The 19405-nt window shown below is 36.0% G+C and overlaps 2 protein-coding genes across 2 annotated transcripts; one reads left to right on the top strand and one right to left on the bottom strand.

Moving 5' to 3' along the window:
* Positions 1–887: 887 nt before the first annotated feature.
* On the bottom strand, positions 888–10194 carry mmaa (metabolism of cobalamin associated A). Its single transcript, XM_016231912.1, has 7 exons — positions 10048–10194; positions 8518–8940; positions 8316–8438; positions 7483–7653; positions 6699–6784; positions 5957–6106; positions 888–1475 (listed from the first exon to the last, which is right to left on the bottom strand). The coding sequence occupies exons 2-7, from the start codon at positions 8909–8911 to the stop codon at positions 1188–1190; spliced, it is 1212 nt and encodes a 403-aa protein (XP_016087398.1). The 5' UTR covers positions 8912–8940; positions 10048–10194; the 3' UTR covers positions 888–1187.
* A 2567-nt stretch (positions 10195–12761) lies between these two features.
* LOC107551967 (serine/threonine-protein kinase pim-3-like) lies at positions 12762–13857 on the top strand. The gene is made up of 5 exons (XM_016233776.1): positions 12762–12924; positions 13039–13215; positions 13395–13483; positions 13584–13603; positions 13689–13857. Exons 1-5 carry the CDS (start codon positions 12762–12764, stop codon positions 13855–13857), a joined length of 618 nt encoding a protein of 205 aa, XP_016089262.1.
* The last annotated feature ends 5548 nt before the right edge of the window (positions 13858–19405 follow it).

The raw sequence follows: 19405 nt of genomic DNA, 5'->3' as shown, positions 1-19405 counted from the left end.
AGTGTCAGCCTGAGAGAACAGCAACTACTGGAAAACACTCTCCTGTTTGAGCTCATTTAAATTCATGCAATGGAGCTATGATGTAAGATCAGCAATATCATTTGCTGACTTGCAGAGAATGTAATTGTAAAAATAAGTGTTCTGGTGATTTGGAACAGACACCCCAAGACTAAACAAAGGTTTAGTCTTTTCGCAGGGAAACATTAATCACAACAGTATACTACAGTTATGTTAGTAGTTTACACAGCATCTGTGTACAGTCTATAGGATCTTCATTTAAAAAATACATGAATATAAACAATATACTGTTTAAAAGATCAAAGGAAATTGACATGGAATGGAATCTTCCATAGAACGGAGTTCCAGATATCATATATCTTTTATCAAGATATGTAAAATTTGTGACCAGGATAACAATCTCAGGATGAACAGCCTGTTAAAAAAAACAACAACAAAAAACTAAATTACACTAAATGTTTTTCCAGAAAGAGTTTATATATCTTTTCAGAATGTTTTTGTGTGTTTGAACTGTTTTTACTGTATCAAGAAAATATACTGTATCAAAGAAAAATCAACAAGCGTTCATGTTCAGTCATGTAAACACTTTTAGCTTTTCTTGATAAAGAAAATGTTCAATGAAAAATATGGTAATGTTAAAAGAACTGTATAATAATTTTTATAATATATTACTGTATAAAGAAAAAATGACTGCATTGTATTCTAATGAATTTATTTTAGGGTTAGGGGTTAGTAATTCTAGGTTTCTAAAAAATATTTGTATGCATTTTATATTACTGTGTATACATTATATATTTCTATATTAAGAAAATTGAGTTTTTACTAATCTACTTATGTTATGATATCAGTGTAAATGTTTGCTGGCAAGTAAAAAAAAAATTTTTTTATTGTTGGGTCCCGTACAAGTAACAAATTTCAGGTCAAAGTGTGTAAAAGTTAATTTAATTACATTTAATTTCCTTTTCTTTAAGTACAATTTCACCAACTTTGCAAGATAATACAGAGGCGGTTATCTCACCTATCATAATTATCAAATGCCATCAGTCATTAAAATCCTTTAAAATTAGATGAAACACAATAAAAAGTAATCAAATCTTGTAAGACTCAATCTTTCTATCATATCTTTCTAATAAGCCTCGTCTTATAGCTTCCCATGGAACGGCCTTCCATCACTGTACAGTGGAGAAAACTTTCAGAAGGAGGTCAGCAGCAAGGCCTGGTGAGATATCTCCACACGTGACTCTTCGCTCCAGCTCCGGGAGCTCGGCATGCACCGCTGGATGCTGCTGGAAGTGGCGTAGAGCGTTCTCCTGGATCAGATTCCACAACCACACCTTCTGCTGAGTTTGCCGCCGGACTCGGAGCTCCCCGCTGCTCAGCATCGCATCCCGGAAGTGTAGAATGGTATCCCACAGCTCAGGCACACCCTGCCCCGTCTGAGAAGATATGCGGACCACCTGACCACAAATGGGGAAGAGAAAGAAAGCATATAAAATGTGCTGGTGTAGATGTGGAGAGCTGAAGAAAGATGAAAACAGAAAGCAGAAGGAAGAAATGAGCGGAGAGAATGGAAGCGGGTAGATGCTATACTTCTGAGCAGCCAGAATGTGGAAATGTAAAGGGTGCTCGCCCACACACATCACTCCATCCTCGTCTTCACTGAAAGACCTATATACTAGAGTCTTTAGGGAGGGTGAAAAAAAATCAATATGACCGTCGCATTCTCCAGTACAGGGATGGAGCTCAGAAATCATGCTGCTGAGAGGAGACAAAGGCTTTAGCGGTTTTCATCCATGTGGGTGGCCTCTAATCAGTGAAATGCATGAGGCAGCATTTGGCCATTCAAAGGGCTGCCTATGTTGGCTCTGTGCCCTGCCCTGCGGGTAGAAGTTATACTGGGGTTGAGGGGACAAAGAGGAAAGACTTGACAACATGATGGGAAAAGACAACACTACTCCGCTGGCCAGGACACTTCTTTTTAGCAGAGAATAAGGATACATAAATAAAACAAGTTTAACATGGAAGCAATTCTTGTATGGGAGGAAGGGGGAGAAGGAAACGTGTTAACCTCTTGAGACCCGGCAAAACATTTTAGGAAAAACTTAGTATTTTTGTTACATCATTTAGAGCATTAAAAAAAATGTTTTTAATGATATTTCATTCACAAGTTATGCTACGTCCTTGGTAGAGGACATCGGGACTCAATAAAAAAAAAAAACATAAATAAAAAGACATGAATGAACATGCATAGGCAAAAATAATAGATTTTTTTTTTAAATCACCAATACATTTTTAGTTTTCAGGATTTTTTTTTTTTTACCAAACTTTGTATAAAGATAATTCTCAACTATGTTATAACAGAATTATTTGCAATACCATTTTTCTTTCTGCAAAATGTGTGTAAAATGGCCATAAACAGGTTTTCTCATTATATACAATGCATCTATAAACTAAATCTAATTTGCATATTAATGTGTTTTTGGGGCAACATGTAATGAAAAAAGAAGTGTAATAATGCAAGTAATAATTGACAAGATTTTCATAATAATATATAATATTTCATAGGAATATTGAAATATAATTTCTTTCCCTTTTCCCTATAAATGCGTTATAAACATGCTTTTAGTCCCGGTGTCCTCCTGAAACCCCATATCATTTTCCTGAGATGTTGATTCATGACACACAGTTTAAAAATTAGTCAGATTTAAATGATAATTACAAAATATTTCTGTAAGAGTGTCAGTACATTAATATCAGACATTTTTGAAGACCAAGGAGAGGGAGTGGTCATGATTCTGAGCAGCCAGAATGTGGAAATGTAAAGGGTGCTCGCCCACACACATCACTCCATCCTCGTCTTCACTGAAAGACCTATATACTAGAGTCTTTAGGGAGGGCGAAAAAAATCAATATGACCGTCGCATTCTCCAGTACAGGGATGGAGCTCAGAAATCATGCTGCTGAGAGGAGACAAAGGCTTTAGCGGTTTTCATCCATGTGGGTGGCCTCTAATCAGTGAAATGCATGAGGCAGCATTTGGCCATTCAAAGGGCTGCCTATGTTGGCTCTGTGCCCTGCCCTGCGGGTAGAAGTTATACTGGGGTTGAGGGGACAAAGAGGAAAGACTTGACAACATGATGGGAAAAGACAACACTACTCCGCTGGCCAGGACACTTCTTTTTAGCAGAGAATAAGGATACATAAATAAAACAAGTTTAACATGGAAGCAATTCTTGTATGGGAGGAAGGGGGAGAAGGAAACGTGTTAACCTCTTGAGACCCGGCAAAACATTTTAGGAAAAACTTAGTATTTTTGTTACATCATTTAGAGCATTAAAAAAAATGTTTTTAATGATATTTCATTCACAAGTTATGCTACGTCCTTGGTAGAGGACATCGGGACTCAATAAAAAAAAAAAACATAAATAAAAAGACATGAATGAACATGCATAGGCAAAAATAATAGATTTTTTTTTTAAATCACCAATACATTTTTAGTTTTCAGGATTTTTTTTTTTTTTACCAAACTTTGTATAAAGATAATTCTCAACTATGTTATAACAGAATTATTTGCAATACCATTTTTCTTTCTGCAAAATGTGTGTAAAATGGCCATAAACAGGTTTTCTCATTATATACAATGCATCTATAAACTAAATCTAATTTGCATATTAATGTGTTTTTGGGGCAACATGTAATGAAAAAAGAAGTGTAATAATGCAAGTAATAATTGACAAGATTTTCATAATAATATATAATATTTCATAGGAATATTGAAATATAATTTCTTTCCCTTTTCCCTATAAATGCGTTATAAACATGCTTTTAGTCCCGGTGTCCTCCTGAAACCCCATATCATTTTCCTGAGATGTTGATTCATGACACACAGTTTAAAAATTAGTCAGATTTAAATGATAATTACAAAATATTTCTGTAAGAGTGTCAGTACATTAATATCAGACATTTTTGAAGACCAAGGAGAGGGAGTGGTCATGAAACATCCAAACATTTAGTATCTCTGAAAATCCCTGAATTTCATTTCATTTTACAGGACATCCAGACTCCAAACTGTGGCATGTAACGTCTCAGAAAAATGTAATAAAATAGAATGATGCAGGGTCTCAGGAGGATAAAATAAACTGGCTTTTTTTTTATTTTTTATTCTCTTCTGCTCACCAAGCCTGCATTTATTTGATCCAAAATACAGCACAAACAGTAATATCGTGAAATGTATTTACTATTTAAAACAACTGCTTTACACTGAAATATATTTTAAAATGTAATTTATTCCTGTGATCAAAGCTACATTTTCAGCATCATTACATTAGTCTTCAGTGTCACATGATCCTTCAGAAATCATTCTAATATGCTGATTTGCTGCTCATGAGACATTTCTTATTACATGTTGAAAATTATTGTGCTGCTAAATACAGTTGTGGAAAAACTTTTTTTTTTTATTCTTTAATGGACAGAAAGTTAAGTAAGCCTTTATTTGAAAGAGTTTTTTTGTGACAATGTAAAATACTTGTCACTTTTGATCAATTTAATGCATCCTTGCCGAAAAAACAAACAAAAAAAAAACGTACTGACCCCAAACTTTTGAATGGTAGTGTTTCTGTGAATTTTTCCCAATCTTTCCCTCTAATATCTACAAAAATCTGCTGTCTTTATGAGCTAAAACCAGTTGATTTAGATCCTTTAATGATTATTTCCTTAAAACCTTTGCAGATATGCTGGTCATATTATTTTTCATTAAATAAAAAAAATTGAACAGAATGAATTACAGTTGTTTTATTGTAAAGAAAAGCATGATTATGAAGTCGCACACCTTTGGTTTCCAGACTTTGGACTTCTTTCGGAGTAACTTCAGGGCACTTGTGTATTCTGCCTGTATCCTCCGTGCTGGAACAACCAATTCACCGTCTGATTTTGTAACCACCACCAAGTCAGCCATCTCAATGATTCCTCTTTTGATTCCCTTTTTGAAAATACAGCATAATCCACTCTCAGCAAGACTACCACAAACAAACCTTCACAACATAAGAATCACCAAAATCTGAAAATTGTTCAAAGCAGTTTGCAATTTCTTTGATTTCCAAGGCATTGATTTTAAAATACATTTTAAAAATATTGTTTTAAAACAACATTCTTTTATGTTTTACTCACAATTTCTACCCAATCAAATATTTAATTTAAAATGAATTAAAATTTTCATCGAAATAATTTTAAGTCATCTTAAGGTCTCCATGGAACTTTGCTGAGGCCCCAGACTCCTTCCTTGAGAACCACTTGTATGAAAATAGGGACAGAAATACAGCACAAACAGTAATATCGTGAAATGTATTTACTATTTAAAACAACTGCTTTACACTGAAATATATTTTAAAATGTAATTTATTCCTGTGATCAAAGCTACATTTTCAGCATCATTACATTAGTCTTCAGTGTCACATGATCCTTCAGAAATCATTCTAATATGCTGATTTGCTGCTCATGAGACATTTCTTATTACATGTTGAAAATTATTGTGCTGCTAAATACAGTTGTGGAAAAACTTTTTTTTTTTATTCTTTAATGGACAGAAAGTTAAGTAAGCCTTTATTTGAAAGAGTTTTTTTGTGACAATGTAAAATACTTGTCACTTTTGATCAATTTAATGCATCCTTGCCGAAAAAACAAACAAAAAAAAAACGTACTGACCCCAAACTTTTGAATGGTAGTGTTTCTGTGAATTTTTCCCAATCTTTCCCTCTAATATCTACAAAAATCTGCTGTCTTTATGAGCTAAAACCAGTTGATTTAGATCCTTTAATGATTATTTCCTTAAAACCTTTGCAGATATGCTGGTCATATTATTTTTCATTAAATAAAAAAAATTGAACAGAATGAATTACAGTTGTTTTATTGTAAAGAAAAGCATGATTATGAAGTCGCACACCTTTGGTTTCCAGACTTTGGACTTCTTTCGGAGTAACTTCAGGGCACTTGTGTATTCTGCCTGTATCCTCCGTGCTGGAACAACCAATTCACCGTCTGATTTTGTAACCACCACCAAGTCAGCCATCTCAATGATTCCTCTTTTGATTCCCTTTTTGAAAATACAGCATAATCCACTCTCAGCAAGACTACCACAAACAAACCTTCACAACATAAGAATCACCAAAATCTGAAAATTGTTCAAAGCAGTTTGCAATTTCTTTGATTTCCAAGGCATTGATTTTAAAATACATTTTAAAAATATTGTTTTAAAACAACATTCTTTTATGTTTTACTCACAATTTCTACCCAATCAAATATTTAATTTAAAATGAATTTTCATCGAAATAATTTTAAGTCATCTTAAGGTCTCCATGGAACTTTGCTGAGGCCCCAGACTCCTTCCTTGAGAACCACTTGTATGAAAATAGGGACAGAGTAAAGGCAAGTGTGTACAGTATACCTGCAGTTCATCGCCCCCTGCTGGTGGGATCAGCAGCACAAACATATCCACCATGTCAGCCACAGCAAACTCAGACTGACCAACACCTGTGTAAAGATTGGAACTGAATTAAAATTTTCATCGAAATAATTTTAAGTCATCTTAAGGTCTCCATGGAACTTTGCTGAGGCCCCAGACTCCTTCCTTGAGAACCACTTGTATGAAAATAGGGACAGAGTAAAGGCAAGTGTGTACAGTATACCTGCAGTTCATCGCCCCCTGCTGGTGGGATCAGCAGCACAAACATATCCACCATGTCAGCCACAGCAAACTCAGACTGACCAACACCTGTGTAAAGATTGGAACTTATAGGCACAATATGTAATTTTCGCCGCTAGAGGGCGCATATTCAAAATAAACAAAGAGGCAAAGGCGTAGTTTGATGACGCCGTGACTGTGTGTGGAATCATGGGAGTTGTCGTCTTCATCCCCACAGCCGATGCAATCCGATGGGACTTGGGCAGAAAATCATGTTCATGGATGAGCTAATGATTTATTAACGTAGTAGAATGAAGCAGGGTGAGGCTGAAAGCCATCGAAGCGAAACGAGGCCGCTGAACGAGCGTGACACACGGCTCGAAAGCAGCGGAGCTTTTATTATGCTACAGTTGACCGTTTCCGCTACTTCCGGTCGTGCGTATGTGGGGAAAAAAAGCAGCGCTGTTTTATCATACTAGAAAGTTCTGTTATGCTGCTGCTCTGTGCGGTCGTCAGCGGTCTAATAAAACGCACAACATATTAAAGCGTCTTTGGTGTTTTCCATGTTTTCTGGATATAAACATTCTTCAAAACATTTGGGATAATGTAAGTACATAAGTCAGCAAAATATATAACACTGTTCTAGTGGGTTTTTGGATATTTTAATTAAAAAAAAAAATATTGTGCCTTTAAGTGACACTGCAGAGTTACTTTGCATACATAGATGTTTTTTAAGATGAGCATTACTCAAAATAAATAACATAATGAAAACCATAACAATGGCTTACCCACAGTTTCCACTAATACAATGTCATAGCCTGCACCCTCACAGAGGACTATAGCTTCGTTGGTGGTCCGCGTCACACCACCGAGGGTTCCTGATGTGGGAGACGGTCGGATGTAAGCGCTCATGTCTCTGGAGAGCTCTGTCATTCGGGTTTTGTCCCCCATCAGTGAACCTGCATACAAAGGTAGCTACTTAAGATTAACTGTTGATTAAGAAATTATTTTTATTTAGCAAGAATGCATTAAATGGATCAAAAGTAGCAGTAAAGATAAATAACGCTGTTTTTTTTGTATTTTCTATTCATCTAAGAATCCTGAAAAATAAATCGTTTTCCATGAAAATATGAAGCAGCACAACTGTTTGCAGTATTAACAATAGTAAGAAATGTTCCTTGAGCAGCAAATCAGCATATTAGAATGATGGCACTGAAAACCCAAGCAATGGCTTGTGAAAATTCAGCGATTCAATCACAGGAATGAATTATATTTGAAAAATATTCAAAAGAAAAAATGTTATTTTTAATGATATTTGTTCACAATATTGCTGTTTTTATTGTATTTGTGATCAAATAAATGCAGCCTCGATGACGATAAGGTCAAAAACGACCCCAAACGTTTGATTAGTAATGTATGTGTGCACAGCTTCAGCAGTGAAAATGACATCATTGTGAAAATATGATAATTATGTCAATATGAAAATTTGTAACCACATAACTGCTGACTATAGTGACTTACAAACAAATATATACATATGCAAACATCTAAAGCACAAAGATAAAACTGGCACCACCATCTTTTGGTAGCAAAACTTTCTGATATTTGAGCATCTGTTCACCTCCAGTTGTGCATGAGGAAGGATCCACAGCCAGTACTGACACTTTATGTCCTCTTCCTGTCAGCATTTTCCCAATGACCTCGATGAATGAAGACTTTCCAGCACCAGGGGGACCAGACAGTCCTGAAGTCACACGAACAAAGATGTGACAAACAGCAATACGCTTCAGCTTCACTCCTACAGTTCACATCACCTTACTGACCCACTCTGAAGGCCACTGGGTTTCCACCATTGCGTTTCTCCTGCTCCTGACGGAAGGCCAGCACTCTTTGAAGCAGAACCTGGGCCAACTCTTTCTTCCTTGGATGCTGGGTCTCCACAAGGGTTATAGATTCAGCGAGAGCTGCCCTTTGACCTCCGATAAGTCCATCATAAAGCTTGGTCAGTAGTCTTTTCTCCTTGTCAGTCAGGCCTGAAATGTGATGGCTTAAGGCAGTCTCTGTTGAAACAGATCTCGTCTGTTGGAGGGTGCAGAGGGAGGCATAGCACAGTTTTACAGTAGGTTTACAAAGGGAATGTCTTAATGCCATTGTACTGCGGATAGAAGAAAGAGCAGCAACACGATGAAGAATTGGAAAAACTCTAGTCGGACCCATCTTCCTTTTTCTGTTGAGTAGATGTTGTTCTGTGAAAACAGCAAAGAACATTTATGTGAATAGCTTTCATGTGTAAAAGTGGTAAACATTACAGCCTTATTAAAATTTACCATGGTAACCATAATGTATAGGGATGCACGATATATCGGCCACCATATCGGTATCGGCCGATAAATGCTCATTTTTTCTGTTATCGGTATTGGCCTGATAAGAAAATTTGGCCGATATCTTAAAGCCGATAAATAATGCATTATTTCCTTCAGAGACACTTCAATGTATGCAAAATGTTCTATGAATAATGTACAAAATAGTGCCTCATTTCTGTTTTACATATAAATAAACCGAAAGGAGGTGTTTTAACCTTTAGGAAATTAACTAAATATCATATGAGAACTTTTCAATGAGGTAAAATTGTAACACTGTTACTAAAATTTGGGAAATCGAGTTTAAAACACTAATTTACTTATTGACCACTGTAGAAATAAACTGACAAAAATTGTAAATAATGTTATTAATAAATAAAAGTGTTGAAAATTAGGCAGAAAATAAGCACTCACTCATTAGGCTCATTTGGGACCAAATATACTGATACATTTTTAGAAAAAATTAAATATATATATATATATATATATATATATATATATAACCTTTGATTTAATACATTCGAGGCCAACATTTTTATTAAAAAATACAAATATAACGTTATATAATACTTTATCAAACATATTAAATCTCGTTATCTTAAAAACATAGGTCATTTACCTATAACGTTAGGACTTATATTGCAACATTGTGCTAATTTGGTATTAGTCACTACAAAAATACAGAGGTTAATACAGATATAGACTCTATAGGTATAATAATAATAATACAGAGATAGACTCCGAAAGCTTTGTACAATATGGAAATGCCATATTAGCTCATGATAATTTTACAGTGATAACAAAAACTGTAGGAACCAGGATATTTGGGCGAAAACTATAGTTTCTTACCATAGTAAACTATAAATAATATGGGAGCAACAGATCTTTGTTATTAGATCATATCAGTTCACATAAATGACAGCGTGTTCATTGAAGCAGACAGTACAGGAACCTGAAAATCTGGAATAGAAAACATTATCAATCAAAGCTCACCAAGTTTCCTTAACCCGTCGGTTTATCGTCTTAAACTCATCTGTAGTTCAGGTTCTGTCTTCATTTGGGCAGACTGATTAATAAGGGCAATCTTTAGTCAGCTGTGACACTGTCACCAATGCTCCGAGGTCGTGACTCGTGAAAGTAAGGAACGTCAATGATTTTTAAAATAAAAGTGTTCCCTCTTCAAAATTAAAGTCCCCATTCCAAAAGAATAACAACAACAACAACAACAACAATAATAATAATAATATTCCCAGCTTCAAAAACTAGATGATGATACTGTAGGTTTATTTGTGAATTTGTTTATAATAGTCAGCTGTGATTAGATGTTTGTAATGCAAGGTACCATATTATTAAAAAAAATTATAATAATCTAGAGTTTTGTCGTCTTTATCAACACAGCAACCACAATTAAGTTGTAAAAGTGTTTTTCCACGTTGTGAAAAGGTCGTTACGTTTTTGTATGTATTTATTAACGGCAGATATAGTTTTTTGTCACAATATAAATGCATTTTGTCACGTTGCACAAACAAAATTCACCATTGAAGATTTTGTGTAGCATTTTTGATACTGTCGTCGCGTTTTTAAATGCCTTATTCCAACGTGCAGATCATCAGATACATCATTCACTCAATCATTCATTTTACTAAAAAAAAAACAAATCCAACGATTTAATCATTTATTTTTAAAGAATGAACAGAATATGAAATAAATAAAATAATATTAAAAGAAGTAATGATGTATAAATATATTGACGCCAACAACACACTTGGCAACATTTGTTTCTAAAACTGCCAATGAACAAATCCAACGATTTAATCATTTATTTTTAAAGAATGAACAGAATATGAAATAAATAAAATAATATTAAAAGAAGTAATGATGTATAAATATATTGATGCCAACAACACACTTGGCAACATTTGTTTCTAAAACTGCCAATGAAGTTTCAATAAGCCAAGAGAGAGAATGAGGAAAATAGATATTCAAAAGTGTCAAATGATCACATCATTCTGAAGACTGTTAGACAGGTATTTAAATCATTTGGAGAAACCCAAAAGAATAGAACCCAATATACATGGTCACAACATTTCATTAAATAAAAGGTTTTAAGACAAAATTGGTTTATTCTTGTTTTCTTAAGCAGGAATAAAGCATTGTTGTTGTAGCCTTAGAGTATTCAGCATTACTTCCAGGAACGCAGAGAAATATCATCAGCTTTATCCAAAAGCACATGAAGCTTTTTGTTTGTTTGTTTTGTTTTGACATTGTCTAAGCATGACTAGAGTTTGTGCAGTGTTTAAAAAACAACATTTGTTATGGTACAGTATATGTGAATATAATATTTTATAGCCCATAGCTAGAGAAAGAGTTATCGGAGGTAAGCACCGTTTGGGATAAAGTGACTTTAAAGTGATCTTTATTTACATAATTGTATACAATTTAGCAGCATGCTACATGTTTTGAATATTTAAAACCTTACAAACATAGTTATGGGAAATATTTGGCTTGAAAATTCTTGTAATGTTTAATGAAGTGAAAATTCATTACAAATAGGCTATTCTTCTATATTATTTATTTATCAATTTAAAAAAAAAATGTTTAAGCCTTGTGCGGTAGTTAAACAACATTTCAGCAATAGTCTTTTTTTGGGGGGGGATACTTGATTTGCTCGTATCATTAGATACAAATATTGAATGATATAAATGGACAACATTAGACAAGATTCTTTCCTGTGCTATTCTCTTATGATGTCACATTCAGAATTCGAAGTTGTGGAATGTGAGAGTATGTAAAGACGTGAAACTCCTATATTACTTTTGTGGGTAGTTTGGAGAGACATGATCGTGGGTCAGCAAATTTCTTGTGTGAAGAAAGCGGCTGATAGCAAGTGTGTGTACAATTCCCATTTACGTACACCACTTCAATCCACCGCCAACAAGCCAAATCCTCATCAGCGTGAAGAGAGGCGCGCTGGTACTGCTAAGGAAGATGAAGGAGAGATGAAGGTGAGAGAGAAGAAGAGGGTGATGAGGATGAAAGGGAGGTTTTGGAGGAGGCTGGCCTGTTTCCACTTCTCTCGCCCAAGAGCTGGTCAGGACGGGAAAGCTCAGAATGAGAAAGTGGAGCAGAGTGAGAAGCTGGAGCAGGCTGGATCTTCTAGGTGCTCTACTGATGGTAAATCACATCAACGTTATGTAAATATACATAGAATGGAGCTCTGTACATCAAAAAGTCTGCTACTGTCATGATATACATATTAGAGATAGTATTATTGTTATGATTATTCAATCATTTGATTTCTATCCCCCTCTTTAGATCAGGTTTCTCTACAGCACATCACATGTACTGCAGAGGATTGTGATCATCAGGAAGCTCCTAGCAGCAGCTCTGACATCCTCTCATCTTCTGAGGACCAGCAGATGCAGGAGCATCCTCAGTCTTGTGTCGATGATAGTCCAGTTAATCTGTCAGAGGGTGAGATTGTGTCCCCGCTGACAGAACAGCAGGACAATGATGTGGTCACGAGCTTTGAGAGTGAGTTTATTGCCATAATCCAAAACGTACAGACATACATTATGGCTGCTTGATATATAATACAGACATGAACATTCAGGTTGTTTAAGTATTGGGAAAAAAGTATCACCACAAATATTCCATACAGTTTCTCAAATAACATTAGGCCATTAAAACTACTCATATATAAGATAATGTTTCAAATGTTTAATCTTTTAATATGCTGCAGCCGCGGAGTTCTTCATAGAGACATCAAACTGGAGAACTTGTTAGTGAACACAGACACCCTGGACGTGACACTGATTGATTTCGGCTGCAGGGACCTGCTGCATGAAATGCCATATAACACCTTTAGTGGTATGTATTATCTGGGTGGCTGAGATTTTGTGCAGTATTTTTAACTTTCAAGTGTAGATGGACAAACTTGTCATGTTGCACATGCTAATGGATGCAGAGAAAACATGCCTCCAGGCACAAGGAAGTACTGCCCCCCTGAATATTTAGAGACGGGCAAGTACAACGGACGGCAAGCAACAGTGTTTTCACTGGGGGTTGTTTTGTACACTTTGGTTTGCGGCTATTATCCAGACCACACCGATCTGGACAAGATCAAGGACTGGCTGCGATATCTGCCCAGCTTGTCAAAAGGTGAGATCTTCACAAACAAGGCCAACAGTATAAAACTAGTATATCATAGAAAAACAAGAAAAAGTAACATCTGAGCCAAGTGGATTTATAAAAGATGGCCATCTTGCTGGATTTTTTGTGAGCAGGTGTAAAGGAAGTTTAAGATAGTAGTCAAACGTCTCTCTTTTCTTTCTGAACAGAATGCAGCCATTTGATCAACGCCTGCCTGCATCCCAACCCTGAGGAGAGAATTCCTCTTGACAGACTCCTTCTCCATGACTGGTTTAAGGTACCTATATATGATCAACATAAAATGATAGAGATAACAAGTTATGAAACATGTTCCCCTAAGTTTTAAAAAATTCTAATTGTTTTTACTCTTTTTTTAGATGTTTCATTTGCTGTATATGTAAGTAACAAATGCCAAAGCCAAAATTGTTCTAAATGTAAAGTATTAGTCAATAAACCTGATTTTGTTTCTGTTTTTGTTTTAGGTCATCCCATAAGTCATGGAGACAAGAACACCCTGCAACAGCCATCCAGGAACTGCTCTTTAGTCAGCTTAGTGTCTGGTGGGCTGACACGAGTGGCCCCTCCATCCCTCCAGTTCTTAGCATCTTGCGAGGCTGGAAAGCTCTGGTAGCGTCTGGCGCCAGGTCCTGAGGCAGCAATATTTGCATCTTGCAGTATTGCTGCCTAGAGATGTGTACATAGGTTTCTGTATGTAGTTCTTTTGTTTGACACTTTTTTTTTAATGCCCCTATGATGGGCACCCCGGTCTCAGAGTTGCTGCCCACTGCTAGAGCTTCCTGTCTCAGCCACACCAGTGCCAGATTTCAATCTTGGCCGTCCCAGAGGGTCTGTTATGGCTACCCAAAGCTTCCTGTCAAAGATGCCGCTGAGGTTCCCTGAGCTTTTTGTTTTGGTGACTGTAGTAGGCAGTAATTCTGCCACGGCCATCTCAGTCTCTAAAGTTCTCTCATGGCCATCCAGATCCTACAATCCCTGTCATGGATGGCCCCAACCAGAGCCGCCAGCCCATTTCAAGAGCTCCTGTCTCAGCCTCTCCAGTCCCAGAGTTCATTTGATTGCCACTCCAGCCCAAAAGATTGCTGTTTTGGCCACTCCATCCATCTCAGATGTGGGGTATGGGGGGTGTTCGGTGGGGATCCCCTCGGAAATCGTGTCCGGAGACACATAGGTACATAGACCGGACTGAAAGTGTACTTTAGCGTAGGCGATTAAAGGGAATGTCAAATGTGTATAAACATGAAATGAACATGTAATATTATTAATAACTGCACTTATTAATGCAAAACAATAGTAATTTTATCATATCATATATATATATATTTGTCATATCCCTCTGAAATTAAAATAATAATGTACATTGTAATTTCTGAGTTAAGTCTATTTATAATCAAAGCATTTGTCAGTAATACAGTCAAAATGAGGAAAATATGTGAATGATTGCATTGCAGGCTGATTTAAAGGTGTGACCCTAAATTTTCTGCTTGTGCTCCTAAAAATTTTCAGTCAGGGGCTACAGTGCTCCTAGTAAAAATAGTTTGTCTGGAGCCCTGAGCTAATGTGCCTTTCAAGTGGAGTCGGAAATATCGCAATTAACAGCTCTGAGCACATGAATGATCAAGTAAAGTTGTATTTACAAGTGGGAAACTTAGATGATACATGAGTTGCTGAGGTGTGGCGTTGAAAGGGACATGTTGATTTGAATCATGGCACAAGCACTTATCTATCTCTCTCTTTCTTTCAGCTGCTCCCATTAGGGTTCACCACAGCGGAATTATCCGTACAGAAGCACTGATCTATAATATAGATACTATATCTATAATCTATATATTAAAATCAGTGGATGAAAAGCAAGTCTGTAGTGAATGGTTGAAGGTTATTACTCAATTTTCACGGTTTTCTTATTGTACCAATTTCATTAAAGTTGTGATACCATGGATAAATAAGTGATAAACATTTTTATTTATTCATTTTATTATGTGCATGTAGGCACTAGTGACCATACAAATTAAATGTGCACAAGTGGAGTCGGAAATATCGCAATTAACAGCTCTGAGCACACGAATGATCAAGTAAAGTTGTATTTACAAGTGGGAAACTTAGATGATACATGAGTTGCTGAGGTGTAGCGTTGAAAGGGACATGTTGATTTGAATCATGGCACAAGCACTTATCTATCTCTCTCTTTCTTTCAGCTGCTCCCATTAGGGTTCACCACAGCGGAATTATCCGTACAGAAGCACTGATCTATAATATAGATACTATATCTATAATCTATATATTAAAATCAGTGGATGAAAAGCAAGTCTGTAGTGAATGGTTGAAGGTTATTACTCAATTTTCACGGTTTTCTTATTGTACCAATTTCATTAAAGTTGTGATACCATGGATAAATAAGTGATAAACATTTTTATTTATTCATTTTATTATGTGCATGTAGGCACTAGTGACCATACAAATTAAATGTGCACTTTTTACGTTTTATTGTACGTGTTATTGCACTTTTGACAAATCTGACTAAAATGATAAAGACTCTAGTTAAATAAGGGACCTACGTCAGAATAGGACACAACAGTGTTAGTAAATGTGTTATTTTATCCTCTATAATAATGACATCTTTGGCGGGTCACTAGCTCTATCTTGCTGGTGAGTCTTCATAAATGCATCAGGTTCAGAGACTGTTTTGTACCCCCGTGGACTTCAGGGGGCAGTGCTGAGTTTGAGCATTGAGGTGGAGCACTAAAGTCTCTCAAAAAGTATAAAGTTTAGGTGAATTCTGGGATTTCTTATCTTTTAAAACAATATTTGAGGACAGACAAAAGAACAGATACCAAAACCAACACACAATAGAGGCAGTTCTGGTGCTGAAGCCGTGCCATTTCATAACCTACTTAAAATAGAGAGTGTTGCTTCATTTTGTGCAATACTGTCGTTTTTTTAGCTCTACCTCACATTCCCATGGCACAACCGTCCGGCTCCATTGTGATGAGGGTGAATGAAGGCTCAGTGACAGAGGTGAAAGGCCCTCCTCCGACCTCTCCTCCCTCCTCAGCAGTGGCTGATACTGTTAAAACAAAAACATACTCTGTCTGTGATTTGTTATTCCTTCTCATAAATGTAAAAATATATATGTTTCTTACTTATCACCTGAAATAGCTATTTGACACAACCCCTCTTTCAACCTGTAGTGACCACTACTTGCATTGGACTACTCCAACCTCATATAATACAATTTTGTAGGCCCCTATTGTACGAGATGGCAGTTGGCCTACTACAGCAGTTGTTTTTCTTCCAACCTTGAGGTCCGTTGTGCTTGTAGAATTTAGTTCCATCCCTGATTAAACACATATGACCTAGTTAATCACGTTCTTCAGGATTACTAGAAAATTACAGGGAGGTTTGTTTGATCAGTGTTGGAGCTACTGTAAACTATTTAGTACAGTGTACCTCGATGGTCACAGTTGAGAAAACTTAAGCCTACAATACGGTTATGGGCCACCAGCTTAAGGAGAAGCTGTTGTGTTGTTCTATAACTTATGATCTTCATCTTAAAAGACATTACTGCATCACTTTGACCTTCACCCATCACCTCAGCAAACATCCTGCTCTCCACAATGATGATAACATCAGATGAGAATCTCAGCCGATGCACCTAAAGAAGTGAACCAGTGACTTCCCTCTTGTTTTTTCCTTAAGCCATGTCCCATGTCCAATTTTTACATATTAAACTCAAACAACAATATATATATATATATATATATATATATATATATATATATAGTTTCCATCCCTAGTTTTTTGATAGACATGATCCTCTATGAAAGTCTTAATTTGAGGAATCCCATGATGATTTAAAAGATCACATGATCAATCAGAACACACACCGATCCAAAAAAATACACACACAAAAAAATATATATATATATATATATATATATATATATATATATATATATATATATATATAGTTTCCATCCCTAGTTTTTTGATGGACATGATCCTCTTTCAAAATCATGACTGATATCATAACTTCATATAAATATTCAAGACATGCAAATTTTTTTATTAAGTATTAAGTAGAACTTACGTTTACTTACTATTATTCAAACTTTTCAATAGATTTGACGTATTTAACATGAAAAAAACATGTTTAAAATGTATGAACTGATTATGATTTGTCACTAGAGAGAGCTGTCCAGAGTTTTTATGGTGAACTTATAACGTTATAAATGTAATGTGTTGAATGTTAATAAGTTATTAATAAAGTGATACATATGGTTCACCTTTAAAAAATACATGTAGGTATTGATAAGACTAGTTTTAACAGACAGAGCGAGGCTTGAGAGTTTGTGAATGCCCAGGATAAGAGGGTAGACAAGAAAATGCATCTTTAATGAGTCTTAATGTTGGATTCGTTTCTTACAAACACGCAGCTTTTCACTATACAAGACGTTAATTGATGGGACTGGAGTAGTTTTGATTATTTGTGGATAATTTTGATGTGTTTATCAGCTGTTTGGACTCTCATTCTGACGGCACCCATTCACTGCAGAGGATCCATTGGTGAGCAAGTGATGTAATGCTAAATTTCTCCAAATCTGTTCCAGTAAAGAAACAAACTCATCTACATCTTGGATGACCTGAGGGAGAGTATACTTTCAGCAGCTTTTTATTTTTGAGTGAACTATTCCTTTAAAATATGTTCTCAGTGATATCTGAATGTTTACCCAAGTTTATCAGTACTGTGTGGTCAAAATATTCCTGCATAAAGGTTTACAAACAGCAATCTGCATTGGGCAGAGGTTATCATGGGAAAGGTACAGTAGCTGGCTGGGTCTTGTGGTTAATTGCCACTGATTGGATGAAGGAGCGAGAGAGTGAGGAGGATTGGAAAGGAAAGGCAGCTTCAGAATCAACAAAGAGGTGTGGGGGGTGAAGGAGAAAACCTGATACCTACAAGCCCTCCCATAAATTCAATTGCAGGGCTATCTTTGTAACCTTTGACCTACCACTGCTACAGTTACAGCACTGTGGTAGCCATGGCAGCTACGATCAATGAAGCGATGGGGATGATATCACTGCACAGCGTATACTCACAACTGGTGAATTAAAGGAAAACCCTGTAGCAAAGATTCTAAAAGCCTTATTTGTGCTTTGTAGATTTTGTTCTATATTACAATACATATTTTGAATGGTCAAGAGGAATTAAGTTTTTTTTTAACTCATGCTGACAGCGCACATATTTGCATTGTATATAAGTCATATGTGTTTAAAATGCTTTGCAGATGGAAATGAGTTTAGGGTGGATCTGGCTTTTGGTACATAAGCTTTTTGATACATAATACATAACATAAGCTTCATTGTGTAAATGCTGAGTTATTCTCTTGCTAGCTGTTGTAGTCATCCCACCTATGTTTTCTTTGGCATTATAGTGCATATACTGTTATTCCTTTCCAAGAAAAGCAAATCAGACATGGAAGCTTTGTTTACAGCTGGAGCTATTTTCACCACACAGAACTCTGTTTAGAATACGCCACAGGAAAGGATGATGTCAGAGGACTATCGCTTACAATATCTCCAGATGGACGCAGCACCACAGCTCTCGTCTCATGAGAAATGACCTTACAATGTTGAACTGAAGAAACATCTGTGATATGGGGAAAAAATATCATTCCATCTTCAAAGCTGCATATGATGTAATGCAGGAGTTATATTTGCTGAACATGCAAACAATAGCATCACCAACACCTGTCAAATGAACACAAATGAGTGTTAAAGGAGTAGTTCACCCATAAAAACACCAACTGTTTTGAGCTGTTTTCACTTGTCTGATCTGTGCATATTTTGATTCAGTTATTTTTCATTTGAGGAAGCAATATTATAAATAGAGGACTCGTATTTAGCCAGGTTAGAAGTTAAAAACATCTTGATGGATTTGATTCTTAAAAACAAGCAACTTTTCTCTTCACAAGATGTTAATTGATGTCGTATGAATTAGTTGTGGATTATTGTTCTGTTTTTATCAGCTGTTCGAAGTCTCGTTCTGATGGCACCCATTCACTGCAGAGCATCCATTGGTGGGCAAGTGATGTAATGCTACAGTTCTTCAAATATTTTCCAGTGAAGAAACAAACTCATCTTGGATGGCTTGAGGGTAAGTACATTTTCAGCAAATTTTTAT

Source organism: Sinocyclocheilus grahami, unplaced genomic scaffold (genome assembly GCF_001515645.1).
Source record: "Sinocyclocheilus grahami isolate Dianchi unplaced genomic scaffold, SAMN03320097.WGS_v1.1 scaffold17.1, whole genome shotgun sequence".
Taxonomy (NCBI): Eukaryota; Metazoa; Chordata; class Actinopteri; order Cypriniformes; family Cyprinidae; genus Sinocyclocheilus; species Sinocyclocheilus grahami.
Note: the sequence above shows the minus strand (reverse complement) of the source record. Positions and strands in the feature narration are given on the sequence as shown.

Bases quoted from the DNA above. Each gene is read 5' to 3' on its own strand.
- mmaa (XM_016231912.1), bottom strand. From the start codon at position 8,911: ATGGGTCCGACTAGAGTTTTTCCAATTCTTCATCGTGTTGCTGCTCTT. The intron at 7,654-8,315 runs GTGAACAGATGC...CTTTGTATGCAG, and splicing joins TTCCTCATGCACAACTGGAG to GTTCACTGATGGGGGACAAA. The intron at 6,107-6,698 runs GTATACTGTACA...ATTTTCAAAAAG, and splicing joins CAGGGGGCGATGAACTGCAG to GGAATCAAAAGAGGAATCAT.
- LOC107551967 (XM_016233776.1), top strand. From the start codon at position 12,762: ATGTTTCAAATGTTTAATCTTTTAATATGCTGCAGCCGCGGAGTTCTT. The intron at 12,925-13,038 runs GTATGTATTATC...ACATGCCTCCAG, and splicing joins GCCATATAACACCTTTAGTG to GCACAAGGAAGTACTGCCCC. The intron at 13,216-13,394 runs GTGAGATCTTCA...CTTTCTGAACAG, and splicing joins TCTGCCCAGCTTGTCAAAAG to AATGCAGCCATTTGATCAAC.